A 13,799-nucleotide genomic window follows, 5' to 3' on the forward strand; every position below is an offset into this window, starting at 1 on the left:
TATCTTATTTAGGTCATCTATGAAAATTACTTTTTATGCTAAGAGTATTACTTTTTATTGTGAATATCGGTAGGGTTGACCCGTCTCACAGATAAAAATTTGTAAGACCGTCTCACAAGAGACCTACTCTATTTCAATTATGCTCAAGTTTGAGCCTGATTATAGATTTGATACAAATTTATTAAATAAAATATTATAAAAAGATGAGTATTTTTTTTTGTTTTTGAAAAACATATTACCACACCAAATTTGTTAAGATGTTCTACATCGATTGGATAGAGTTCTCGAGAGTTGTATATATAGACTTGGACAATCCTCGCCCTTGAGCTAGTTTTTTTGATCGAGTTAGGTCTAAATCTCAATCTTAACATGCTATCAGAGCTCACACCTACCATTATGTGTTGGACTACTCAACCCGTTAATATCTTTATACTCCAGTTGTTTATTCCAGTTAATATATTCAGAGCTCAGACTCACCGTTATGTGTTCCTGGGTGTTTTATATATGGACTTGAACAATCTTCTTTTTTGAGCTAACTTTTGAATTTGAGTCATGTACAGATATCAATATTAAAAAAAATTAGTTGTTTAAGTTCATCAACTTTAAATATGGTAAGTATAGATTATAAAACAAAAGCTTAAATTGAGATTAATTTATTTCAATACATTTGTATATTTTAATAATAAAAATTATTCATATTTTAGATTAAAATTTTAATATACATTAGATATTTGCCAAAACTGGCAATGGGAAATTATGCTTGCTTTTGTTCCAAGAAATTAATGACTCGTGGACAGGATATCTAAACACGAACAGGAATCCCATCCGTTCCCTAGTGCACACCGTTTCCGATTTCACCTTTCCCAAAATGGACTCACAGCAACCGCCGAGACCTCCGGCACGTCAAGGTGGAGGCGGAGATTTCACCGCCATAATTACTGTTCTACTTGCCTTCATCGGCATCTCCAGCCTCGTACCAAACTTACTTAGCTTACGTTATTTCATTTATGATTTTTTTCTTAAAAGGAATATAAGGTGCCTTTTGTTAGGTTATCTCATTGTTTTCAGATAAAAAGTTCCATAATTGATAATTGAATTTTTTTATTGTAAATTTCCGCTTCTTATTAAAGCGGCTATAATACAATATCAGGAAATTTATTATATCGGATCACCTGAAGCAGTGTCTGGTATGGGCAACATTATCTGGTTGTTAAAAGCATGTGATAGATTTTTGGATGTAAAACACTTTTGAAGAAGGTATTTGATGTACCTGGTTTCTTAAAACCACCCCTGCAGTCGAAATTTGAGTAGTTTTATTATGGTGGAGTAGCTAGGAATTAGCACAGGGTTTAAGGTTTAGGCAGGTTCATGTCAATCTGTTTGGCAGCAGCTAAGTGGATTGAAACTTCATTGTGGTAGTTAATAATTCATTTACTTAAATGATGAAACTAAAAGCGGGGGGTTGGCTGTTGGGTTCCCATTAAGATGTATTGCACTATGATTCTTGTTTTAGTCATGAGAAAAACTGGTAGGCGGTAGCTTTGAGATTCTATTGTGGATACCATTGTGTGCCACTGTAGAGTGTGGAGAAGCGTCCCTTCTTCCAATATGTAAGTTTAGAGTTCAACTCAGGTATTCAAGTATGAAGTGTATTGTATGTGAAAGAAGGGTAAAAAATTATTTTCTTATGATGGTTTCTGATTACCGATTCAAAGTTGTAGAAATGAGGCTGATAATTTAAGCGTGAGCGTCCAAACACATGATATGGCATCAAATCGTTTGCAGATTTTAGTTCCATCACAATCAACAATAATGCAAAGTCTCTCTATTTTGCATCAAGTTCCAGAGGGTCATGTTGGGGTTTATTGGATTGGAGGTGCCCTTCAAAACACCATTGTGAATCCAGGTAGCGGTTTCATCCACCACCAAGTGATGCATTCATGTTAGCTAGCATGCAGTTCTCTCATACACAAAACAAAAGCTTTTTCTGGTCTACTTTCTTGTTTCTAATTTGCATCTCTTGAATGAAGGTTTTCATTTCAAAATGCCAATTATAACTCACTTTGAGCCTATTCAAGTAACCTTACAGACAGATTTGGTAACTTTGCTGCTCCCTCTATCTCCTTTGTGTGTGTTTTGATGGGCAAAAGTTTCTGAGATTCTAAAGTTCTGTAGATTCTCGATGTAAAATATTCATTATACTGAGCAGGTTAGGGATATTCCTTGTGGAACGAAAGGAGGCGTGATGATTAACTTTGAGAAGATAGAGGTGATCCTATTTTCTTGCTTATTTTAAAAACTCTCAATTATGATTTGAACACATAAATATTACTCAGAATCCCTTCAGGTTGTTAATCGTCTTCATAAGGACTATGTGTATGAAACATTGCTCAACTATGGTGTCCAATATGACAACACATGGATATATGACAAGATCCATCACGAGATCAATCAGTTTTGCAGTGCCCATTCCCTTCAGCAAGTTTACATCGACATGTTTGATCAGGTGAACTACCTTCCAAAAAAATTGATTGATAAGGTGAACTTATCAATGGTTATTTTTCACATATTATTAGGCATTTTTAGGTGATTTTCACTCGTATGTTCCCTTAATGCATACACTAGTTATACCTATGAATGTATGTTTGAAGGGTATTTTGCTTGATCATTCCTTGAACTAGTTGCATTTGGTACTTGGCTCATTTCTCTCTTTATGGCCTATACTGTAGCATGTTAAAGACCTGACAGGTTGAATATATCTTAATGAGGCAAATGTGATTACTAAACAAAAATTCTCGTATTCTTTTTCCTTCTTTAAGATTCTTTGCCCACATGGACTTTTCATATTAAGGTTCTAATGAGACGGATTTGTCGTCGAATGCGCATTCAATGGGAGGGTTATGAAATTGATGCTATAGTTTAGTGGATGGGTATTATTGGATACAATTGTTATGGTGGGTGGAAATACAAATTTTATGTAAAGCTGTCAGAAGAATTAGTAGAAGGAGCTCAAGTAAATAGCACCCATTTGTAATTCAAAGGTGTGCAGAAGAAATAAAAGTAAAGAAACTCATGATTTTGTTCGTCTCTCCCTTCTAATTATATTTAACTAGAATAAAGTCAAAATGCGCTATTGAGATCTTAAATTTGCGGGATTAAGTTGTCTATCGTTTCAATTTTTCAGATCGATGAAAAAATGAAAGAAGCTCTTCAGGCTGACTGCACAAGATATGCACCTGGTATTGAAATTATTAATGTGCGGGTCACGAAACCTACCATTCCAGATAGTATAAGGCGGAATTTCATAGAGATGGAAGAGGAGCGCACCAAAGTTATGTATTTATGCATGTTTATTATCCATTTTTTCCATCTGTGGTTTTTATTTTGGTTGAATATTAACTTTTAATTTCTAGTTGAAAATGAAAACTCCAACAATGGTTCGAAGGTGGGCATCTTTTAGATTTATAGGTGATTTATATTCCTGAAGTGCAAAGTTCAGAAACAATTGATTCGTGTAAAAGGTCATCCTAATCCACTCTATGTTTTGATCTTTTAATAATTAGAACACTCTCTGTCTTAATTTTTATCAAAATAAAATTGCACCAAGTAGTGTTCAGAAGCCTATCCTCATATGTCGAGAAAATCATTGTTTGGTTAAACCGTAGGACATTGGAGCTCAAGTAACCTTACCTTGTAGTTGGTTCTAACATATATTCAATAATAGGTCTTGATTGCGATGGAGAAACAGAGAGTATCTGAGAAGGAAGCAGAGACACAGAAAAAAATTGCCGTAAGCGAAGCTGAAAAACATGCACATGTCAGTAAGATTCAGATGGAACAGAAGTTGATGGAGAAAGATAGCATAAGGAGACAAGAGGAAATTTCTAATGCAATATATTTAGCTCGTGAAAAGAGCTTGGCCGACGCCAACTTTTACCGGTAAAAAGACTCGCTTACCATTTCGTATTCTGAAACTTCTGGAAAATGGAATTTCCTGAGAATGTGCATGGTCTCAAGTAATGACATTGCATGTGTCAACTTCTATTATAATCGAAATAAAACTTTCTTGTTGACCTTTTTTAATAAAGTGTTATCTTTCTACACTAAAAATAACGAAAAGAACCTTTTAATGCTACGTTGGACCTTGAAGAACGATGAAAGAAGCAGAAGTAAACAAGTTGATGCTGACTCCTCAGTTTTTGGAACTCAAATTCATCGAAGCTATTGCTAATAACTCCAAAATATACTTTGGTAACAAGGTTAGGGACACTTATTTTTAACTTTGAACTTCTTCTCTCGTACCCTGTCAAACAAGTTTCTACTTTCTTTAAGCTTCTAATGTTTTGTTACAGATACCGAACATGGTTCTAGATCAGGGACTACTCGGAAACTTTTTACAAGACTTAGCAAAGAATGGAAATTTGGAAGTTTAGATCTTCTCATTGGTCTGACCACATGAACGAAGAACTCAAAACTCTGGTGGAGAATCGGCTGTAATTATTTTGTCTTAATCTTTTGAAATCACGCTTCATATTTGGGACCAAATGTTGAGTGTTTGGATGCACACTGTGTTTCATTACAAGAAAGAAAATTTATGGCAGCTTAGGTAATCTATTTTTTAGTCAATTTCAGTACCCATATCTATTTTTTGGTTAAATCAAGCATTATATCGTTGCAGTTTCGTCCAGCAATCGTATGCAAGTGTATTGAAGTGTATCGACCAAGGATATTAGATATTTCGAGCAAACTTGTGAGCTACTTGATTGAACATGATTGTTGTTGAGCTTGAGCTTTTAAATGATCGCTTGAAGACTTGGTCGGTTTGCTTGCTTTTTATTACTATGATTATTTATTTAGATGTTGAATATATGCTAGATAATATTTATTTTCTAAATGTTATAAGGCTAAATTTTAATAAAATTTTCGTGGCTTACTGTTTTTTTTAATTAAAATTTACTACATCATCATCTTCATAATACAAATGTATGATATGTTTATTTGTACTCAATTAATGAATCTGGATTTTGGCTCGTTACTTTTCAAATGCTCGTTTAAAACACAGTCAAATGATAATTTTTACTATATAAGCATTTCCCTATCCATATATGTACCAAGAGTCTTCAACGATGTTCTGAGCCTATGCAAGTTGAAATTTGATATTTTTTTACATATTTAAACCAAACACAATTTATTTTCTTAAATTATTTTTACATCTACAAATTTTCCCTAAACAATAAAATTAAACCGAACACAAATTTTTTTTTCTTTTTTATAAAACAAACCAAGCACCATTTCCAGTCTCGTTTTTGCAGTTAAATTGTCGTTGAAACATAAAGAGGATGATGATAAGGAAGCACGTCGAAGAATGTGTAAGGAGTATCCATTTAGCAAACATAATAATACATCTGAAGTGCTTGTAGCTACGAGTGTTACTTTAAAATATCTTCATTCTTCGTCTGGAAAAAGTCATGTTTGGTGATTAGAAATCAGAACTGAGCTTCTACGGGCAATGCTTGAAATCACCTAGTCAAGTTTTTCATCCGAAGAACTGAAAAACCAATTCGCCTTCCATACGACAGAGGCTGATAGAAGACGTTCTGTTCTCCATCCAGATGATTGAAGCTGCCAGAATGAAGTTTAAAGCTAACCATAAATAACTCGAGATAATTCACGCATCTTTTTTATAAATGTGGTGTAAAAGGTATATTTGTATGCTGAAGTAATGCAATAACGGTAGGATATTCGGTCTTTGCGCTAAAATATGTCATTTAACAACTAATTCAATCTCTCTGCAGCAACACATTTCCATGCTTTTAGCCATTGATAAACATCAATTACTGAAGCATTTTAGATACATACATTGAGGTGGAAATTATTTAGGTAAGAAGAAACAGAAATCTTATGTTATTTGCCTTTTGAAATATGTAGAAAGCAGCGGAAACCTGATCAGCAAATGGGGCATTTAATTTTGTCTTTTTTTCCCTTTGTACCAGCCATTTGCAGAAAGAGAATACCCCATAAATTTAGTTAAAAGATACCTTCACAATCAAGGTTTCATAGTTTTTAGACATCCACGATTGACTTTCCAAATGCCCAGATCCACTTTCGCCAACAAGTTTTACCAAGACAAGAGCATGTATGAAAGCCTGTAAGACATCTGCTGCTATCGAATCTCGGTGCATAATGACACTAATTTTATCATTTCTCTGAAGTAGTATATACTTTCCTGCACATAGAAAAATAGCTAAGAAGCCGAGATTCTTGGTTTTAACATCAATGCCAAGGAAGGTCCATATGAAGTTTTAACCTTTACTATAGTAAGAGCCAGTCAAATGAGAGAGCTCCACCCTGTTTGCAACGGAAAGAAATTTATTTAAATAGACAACATAAATGTATTTCCAGAGAAGATTTTAGCACTCACACTTCATTGCTGTTAAGTGATGATGGCCGAACACCTAACCGTACCCGTGGGTGCAAATATTCAGTCCTACTTTTTTCTGTCCACGAGGTCATCCACAGTGGTAAAACATGCTCCATCACTGAGACCTGTTTAGGAGAAAGAACTTGCATCCAGCACAGAGAAATCTAACATCAATGTGACTGAATGCACAAAAATAAACGCGGTAACAAATTTCAATGCTTGGATCCATCACATAACATTTTGGAGACAAAAGCTAAAAATTATCAATTATTATAACAGAGAAGGCAGGAATGAATTTCCTTGCAAACACAAGTTTATTAGTTCAATATAATTCATTCACGTCGGCAGTGAATTACAGATTTTTTTTTCTGAAAATGAACGAGTAATAACAGTCTAAATAAATCATAATGTGCACGCATAAATCTAGAGAATTTCACGAGCACTTCAAGAGAAGCAAGATAAAGACACATTGTGTTTCCAAAAATCAGTTCCAAAGATTCAATATCTGACCTTGACCGGTCTCCATGAAATGTGACAAAAGAATAGAGCTTCTTTCACAATTTATAGTAGAAAGTGAGAGGCAGCGAACAGCCTTATAGTTTGCTGTAAACCACAAAAAAAAACGACATAACATATATGAGTGAATAAATGCAAATGAAGTTTTTAAATTAAGCCACGAGAAAGCAGCTGGAATGATGCTTGATAGAACTGAGCGCGAAAACTGTCAACGGAAACTAACCATACATATGAAAGATGGTGAGAGAGAGAAAACAAAACCAAATGGCAAGTGAGTGCCCCATAGTAATATGAGCAAGGAGCATTCCTAAAGCCATTCCAATCATAGTTGCAACAGTCTCTTGGCTTCCTTCCTATCACATAAACCAAACAGTCACATGGATGGCTGCACTTAAGATTGATGTCCAGAGAATTCGTTTCTTTATCAAAATGCATGGTACCTTTGCAGATATATCCGCTGCATTGTTCTGAAGTGCAAAATGTTGCGTTAAAGCAGCTCTAGTGGCACCACTGGCAACGCCAGCTAAGTAGCAGGATGACACAAAAAGAGAAAGGAAAACAACTTTACTTGAGTTTTTTGTTTTGTAGAGTAAAATCAAACTTCCATGACAGAAAGACAGAAAAATAACTCCAAATGCACAAATTCCGTGTTAAGGTGATATAAACAAAATTGTCGTGCATAGTCATGAACTAAAACAATACATGTGCCAGTTCCAAACTTACTAAAAGATCGTGATATGCTCCCTAAGCATACAATAAACAAAATTGCTGTTGGGAACAAAGGCGAAACAAGGTCCATTAACATCCCTGCAACAAAGTTCATGTTCAAGCATTAAAATGTTGACAACGATAACGACAAAAGTCACACTCGCTCCATGCGCAAGGCTGAGGTACAATGTCGATGATAGGGTGAGTTTCCAACTCAAATTTAAAAACTGAACATCATAATATATTTTACTCCTTAAAATTGGAAGGAAAAGAATACCAGTCAAAATCAATTCTATGAAAATTTGCAAATAATTCCTAGAGGCAAGAACAAAAATATAATCTAGTAGATTTACAAAAAATTAACATGCAATCCAAATAAAATTTAGATGATACTATTACCAAGATCATTCATAAGATCCGCAACGAGACGCCACATTTTAGCATTGCTATCCAGATTTGCCCCCTAGAGAAAGGGATTATGAGTTTTTAGCTGCTGTACTTTTACCAGACCTTCAATTGCTTATGCATTTCATCCAAGAACTTTAAGTAGTATAGTATATAATATAACGCAATTAAATACCTGATAAAATGTAAACAAGATACCTCCAAGCATTCCAGTCAAATCCCTCAGAAACCACTGAAACTCAAAACCGAGAACATTATACATTAATTAAAATAAAAGAACTTATACATTACCACATAAAATTCGTAACTTTCCAAAAACCTGAAATGTGGCCCCTATCACAGTAGCAGATTTCTCGCCAACCCCAATAGCACTTAAGAGAGCCTAAAACCACTTGAAGTAATTAACAAGTGTTGATAAGTGCAACCAATGGGTTAAGGCACGACATAAGTCTGAAGTCTTAACCTCAATCCATGGCATATCTCACCTGGGTAGATAGCATTGTTCTCATATAAGTTGAAAGGCCCTAAAAAATAACAAACCATAAATAACTCTCGGCAGTTTGGAAGGTAAGTCACCAAACTTGGAAAATAAGGAAGTCAGTTAATTTCCAACCTGCAAAGAGTCCCATAATTGAAAGGGGGCATAATCAGGAGTCACACTGCTTGGGAATCCCTGCATTGACATGATTTTAAACAAACAAATTCTTTTTCTTAAGAAATTAGGCATAATAAGAAAGGATAATATAGTTTAAACTCACATGGTTCTTGGCATTAGCTTCTTTTACATTTTCTAGGATAAAGATCCAGTTTTTTCAATATAAAACACATAAAGGAAACATTTTGTATCCGAAAAAGACAATTCCAGGTTGAATTAGTAGGTTTTGATCCCAAAGGAACAGGAACAAAATAGATCAAAAGTTTAACACATTAATAGGAGTATAAGTGCTAAACCACAGTAATTGAGAAGACTAAAGGGGTTTAAGAGGGGAAGTTATGCAGAACAAAAGGAGGAGAGCTTGGAAATCAGAGAAGTTATAATTATTCGGCCTTCATCTTATTCCTCAAATGTAACCACTAATACATAAAACTAATTGTAACCAAACTATGACCTGAAAAACTATTTATAACTCAAAAAAACTTATTTTCGTAACACGTTAATATATAACCATGATGTAGCAATTGCACGACTGTATGACACAGATATGGATCATCCAACAAGCAGCAAAAAGGCACGGCTGCAAATAACTGCTACTGAACTACGATCAAATCACTCGTTTAGAAATTTAATGAATTTTAAGAATTAAGATATTATTATTGGCATTTGACATTAGGACATTTACACATAACAATATGGCATGTGATGATGACATTATTTGAACATTATGAGTGATAAAAAAAGAAAACAAAAAGAAAGATAGATATAACAAACTTAGTAGTGTTATCTTAGGTGTGTGTTGATTATCTAATAAATCACATCAATTAAATAGTGTGCTTCCTAAGGACAATTTCACTTGATTATCTTATCTCAGGTTGGATTGATTTAGTTTTTATGAAATTAAATCATAGATTCTCACACTATAGCACTCAAGTCACGAGATTCAACGTGCAATGTAATTTAATTCACTAAACATTCATATACCCAACGTAACTCACCCGCACAATATTTCTGATACCAACTGAAAAAAAAAATCGAGAAAATAGAGAAATCTGAACCTCGGGAACAAATGCGTCGAGAATTCTACGAGAAACATGATTGAATCGGAGAGCAGATTTTTGAACGGAGTTTCCAGAAATCGTGATGGTGGCGGTTTTCACTAACTTTGTCGAAGCAGTGCCGTTCCATTCCTCGATAACGGACGTTTCCGATCGGAGAAGCCTCATCTTACTGGTTTCTCCTTCCATCGTACCTTACGAGCTTTTCTCAGTTCTTTTCTCCCCGAGAATTTGACAAGTCCCCTTCATTTTGTTTATTTCAACTCAGATAATAAAATTATTTTGATATGGTTCATAATTCTAATAAGTCACTCAGAATTGACTATCGAGGGAATAGTTTGGCACACTGGATAAGAGAGATTGATAAATAATCTTTTTTATCTCACTTTTGGTACTTTCTTAAAAAGCCTATGATAATATCATGGGCCTATGATAAATAATTTTATACAAGGATAAAATATCTCTTTTATTAGTTGTGATAATTTTAATTCAATGATAAAAAACACCATAAATGACTTAATTGCCTTCAATATATAAAAATTCTAAACCCTATATATGATCAATTTCTAAATTAGTATCACTAGATGATAATTATATAAATGATTTTTATAAATCTCTGCTAACAGGTAGATATTAAAATCAAATAAATATTTTTATTTATTTTTATTTATTATATAATATGATAATTATATAAATGTGATAGACATGAATTAATTGTGGCGATGAAAATAAAAATCAGCAGACCAGCAGCACTCTTTAAGAAAACAGTAGACAAAAAGAAAATCAGAAGCTACTGGTCTAGTAAAACAAAAGCAGTAGAAATGATAGAAAAACAGAATCAGTAGAAGATGTTGCCTAACGTGACTACTTTAAATGTTACCGTTAAAGTTACCAAGTACTAGTATTAATTGCAGCATTAAATACTATACGGAGTCATTTAATTCACTTTACCGAGTTTAGTATAAAACATGACTGATTGTTTTATAGCTTTTCTGCAGGAACTTTTTTTGGTAATAAAGCTGACTCTATCAGAAATCTGAAGACATCTTCTGATCATAAACGTTGAACTCAGTCGCTTATATATACATGGAACAAATCCTTACAGAAAAAGAACTCTACACATAATATCTTTTCAAGGATCAACGCTATTTCACTCAACGAGACAACCTCGAAATTCCTTGATAACTTTGAGTTCAACACAAAGAAAAGTAGCACACGCTTCATAGCAAATATCTGATCTTTTGAAGATCATCTTGTGCTACTGATTCTTACACTCTTCACAATCTTTTACAACACTTATACTTTATCAGGAAGAGCTTGTAATCTGAAAAGAGTCTTTTCAGAACCTTTTGTATCACGTTCTTTTTGAGTCGAGTAACTAAGAGTTTCAGTAGGCAAAGGTGTAAGTCCTTATGAAGTGGGTGTGTACAAGAGTTGTACTGTAATATCCAAAGTCTTTTAGTTATACCTTCTGGAAACAGAAGAAGGGGAGACGTAGAAGATTTCATCTTCGAACTTCCATAAACAACTACTGCCTACTGTTATTATTGTCTTTCACTTACTTAATCAGATTGTTTCCGCACCTATAATTGTAATCTAGGTGAAGGTATACGCAACAAGATAAACTACTATCTCTAACAGGATTTTAGTACCTCATCAAAAGAAAGGAAAAAACGAGTAGAGTTTATTCACCCCCCCTCTAAACTCAACTTCGATCCTCAACAATTGGTATCAGAGCAGGTTATTCTTGTTCGTGAAAAACTACAACAGATGGCACACTTTAACAAGATCCCTATGTTCTCTAAGGAAGATTTTGATGATTGGAAGATTAGAATGCAAGCTCATCTTGCAGCACAAGATGATGACATGTGGTATGTCATCACAGATGGTCCATTGAAAATATTAAAGCCTAACACAGCTGTTGCTGTTACTGAGGGTGCACCGCAAATGGTTGAAAAATCAAGAAGTGAATGGACCAGCGAAGATAAGAAGAAGGCCAACCTTGATAATGTTGCAAAGGATATATTATATAAAACTCTCGACAAGAATACCTTTAGCAAGATTAAAATGTGTTCTACTGCAAAAGATATTTGGGAAAAGCTCATCCAGATATGTGAAGGAAATGAGCAAACGAAATAAAACAAACTGTCTGTAGCAATGCAGAAGTTCGAAAATCTAAAAATGAAAGCTGGTGAAACTCTAAATGAGTTCGATGAAAGATTCAGTAGCTTGGTAAATGAGCTAACAGCTCTGGGTAAAGAGCATAGCAACAGAGAAATAGCTCTCAAGGTGATGAGAGCCTTACCCAGAGAATGAGATGTAAAAACAATGACTATGAGAGTGTCCAAAGATCTAAACAAGTTGGAACTGCACGACTTGTTTGCAGACCTGAAAGCATACGAGTTCGAACTGGAGGTAAGAAGTGGAGAAGAGCCCTCAAGTCTACCTACCAAGGCTCTTGCTGCTACTGCTACTGCTACTACCTCTTCTACTGCTGCTACAGCTGTACCTCAAGCATTACCTACTGTGATCATTGACAGTACATTGGAGAAGACTGCTGAACAAATCACTAGTGATGCTATGTCCTTGTTTGTAAAGAAATTCTCCAGGTTCATGAAAAAAAAACCATCGAACTTATCAGGGTCCCAATCGCAACTTCAAGAAAGATTCACCATCTGGTGATACGGGATGCTTTAACTGCGGAAAAATAGGTCACTTCATTGCTGATTATCCTAAACCAAAGAAGGATGACCAGAAGAGAAAGGATCACAAGAGGAATGACAAAAAGTCCAGAAGAGATCGAAAAGCAATGATTGCTGAAGAAAGCAAATCCAAATGGGCGGACTCCAGTTCTGAGTCATCTGATTCAGAAAGTCATTCCAGTGACAGTGATGCAGAAGAAGTTAAATGTCTTATGGCAAACACTGATTCAACCTCGACATCTGGAGAGGTATTTGATTTTGATTCTAACGAATTCACACGAACTGATCTGGTTAATGCATTACATGACATGGTAGAAGAGTATTCTAGACTTTCTCAATCATTCGAAGAAGTTAAGATCGAAAATCAGAACTTAAAGGATCAGAACAGTAAGTTAACTTGCTTGCAAGTAGACAGCTGTAATGATTTACAAGTTGAGATGAGTAAATTAAAAACGGAGAATGAAAGAGCAAAAGCAGATTACCAGAAGATGCTTTCTGAAAACCAGAAGTTATCACTACTGGTAAATGCTTGGAACAAGTCTTCTATTTCACTGGAAAAGATGCAAGAGTTACAAAAACAATATGGAGACAGGAGTGGTCTCGGATTTTGTAATAATGAAGGCACCTCTGAAACAAATACTAAGCCAAAACTGGATATGTGCAAAGAGAAGTATATTCACTTTGTGAAATCCAGCGTGGTACAGAAACCAGAAGTACCTACTGTTTCAGTAGAAAGGAATGTAAATCAGATGAACAGAAGAATGCACTATGGTCTGGGTTATGTTAAACCTAAGGAAAAAGTTGACCAGAGTTCTAGAATCATGAGTGGATTCAACTCAGGAAGACAACCTCCTATGAAGGTTAAAAACTACCAGTACTATAATTCTAAACCTGTTCAGAAGAGATACAGGCTGGACAACAGAAACAGAAGGGAAGAACAACATACTAGGATGCACAATGTTGAAAACAACAGACCCTTTGTTGCACACACTTCCATGGATACCCGAAGTACAAAATTGTACAAATGTGGGTCCCCAAAGGACTGATAAGGCTTGGACCCAAATAGATTTGGGTACCAGATATTAAAATTTGTGTTTGCAGGAACAGCAGAAGAAAACAGAAATCAGTAACTCTACATGGTATCTGGACAGTGGATGTTCCAGACACATGACTGGACAGAAAAACCTACTCTCCGAGATAATGAGTTGCACTGGACCAAAGATAACTTTTGGAGACAACTCAAAAGGTAAAACCGTGGGTAAGTGTAAGATTATTCATGGTAACATAACCATTAATGATGTGTTATTAGTTGACAACCTTTGTAACAATCTAAT

At 34.9% G+C, this 13,799-nt stretch overlaps 2 protein-coding genes across 4 annotated transcripts; one reads left to right on the forward strand and one right to left on the reverse strand.

The window, feature by feature from the left end:
• Nucleotides 1-758: 758 nt before the first annotated feature.
• On the forward strand, nt 759-4,798 carry LOC142543527 (uncharacterized). Of its 2 annotated transcripts, XR_012819765.1 has the most exons (10): nt 759-973; nt 1,786-1,906; nt 2,031-2,098; nt 2,210-2,269; nt 2,348-2,506; nt 3,185-3,331; nt 3,725-3,939; nt 4,151-4,259; nt 4,353-4,606; nt 4,679-4,798. XR_012819765.1 is itself a non-coding variant. In XM_075650842.1 (9 exons), the coding sequence occupies exons 1-9, from the start codon at nt 869-871 to the stop codon at nt 4,431-4,433; spliced, it is 1,065 nt and encodes a 354-aa protein (XP_075506957.1). In that variant the 5' UTR covers nt 759-868; the 3' UTR covers nt 4,434-4,798. The 2 variants fall into 2 exon arrangements, 1 of the variants encoding a protein (XP_075506957.1); XM_075650842.1 differs by having other exon boundaries at nt 4,353-4,798.
• A 566-nt stretch (nt 4,799-5,364) lies between these two features.
• Nucleotides 5,365-10,025, reverse strand: LOC142543528 (protein root UVB sensitive 3). 2 transcript variants are annotated; one of them, XM_075650843.1, is made up of 14 exons: nt 9,764-10,023; nt 8,664-8,723; nt 8,536-8,574; nt 8,370-8,432; nt 8,226-8,282; nt 8,045-8,108; nt 7,661-7,744; nt 7,378-7,460; nt 7,161-7,290; nt 6,932-7,024; nt 6,422-6,563; nt 6,308-6,348; nt 6,039-6,226; nt 5,365-5,622 (listed from the first exon to the last, which is right to left on the reverse strand). In XM_075650843.1, exons 1-14 carry the CDS (start codon nt 9,950-9,952, stop codon nt 5,524-5,526), a joined length of 1,332 nt encoding a protein of 443 aa, XP_075506958.1. In that variant the 5' UTR covers nt 9,953-10,023; the 3' UTR covers nt 5,365-5,523. The 2 variants fall into 2 exon arrangements, 1 of the variants encoding a protein (XP_075506958.1); XR_012819766.1 differs by lacking the exon at nt 5,365-5,622 and having other exon boundaries at nt 6,047-6,226; nt 6,422-6,546; nt 9,764-10,025.
• Nucleotides 10,026-13,799: the final 3,774 nt, after the last annotated feature.

Source organism: Primulina tabacum, chromosome 4 (genome assembly GCF_025594145.1).
Source record: "Primulina tabacum isolate GXHZ01 chromosome 4, ASM2559414v2, whole genome shotgun sequence".
Lineage (NCBI taxonomy): Eukaryota > Viridiplantae > Streptophyta > Magnoliopsida > Lamiales > Gesneriaceae > Primulina > Primulina tabacum.

Bases quoted from the DNA above. Each gene is read 5' to 3' on its own strand.
- LOC142543527 (XM_075650842.1), top strand. From the start codon at position 869: ATGGACTCACAGCAACCGCCGAGACCTCCGGCACGTCAAGGTGGAGGC. The intron at 1,907-2,030 runs GTAGCGGTTTCA...TCTTGAATGAAG, and splicing joins AAACACCATTGTGAATCCAG to GTTTTCATTTCAAAATGCCA. The intron at 2,507-3,184 runs GTGAACTACCTT...TCAATTTTTCAG, and splicing joins ACATCGACATGTTTGATCAG to ATCGATGAAAAAATGAAAGA.
- LOC142543528 (XM_075650843.1), bottom strand. From the start codon at position 9,952: ATGGAAGGAGAAACCAGTAAGATGAGGCTTCTCCGATCGGAAACGTCC. The intron at 7,461-7,660 runs GTAAGTTTGGAA...CCTGCTACTTAG, and splicing joins GAGCATATCACGATCTTTTA to CTGGCGTTGCCAGTGGTGCC. The intron at 7,291-7,377 runs GTACCATGCATT...TTTATGTGATAG, and splicing joins CAGCGGATATATCTGCAAAG to GAAGGAAGCCAAGAGACTGT.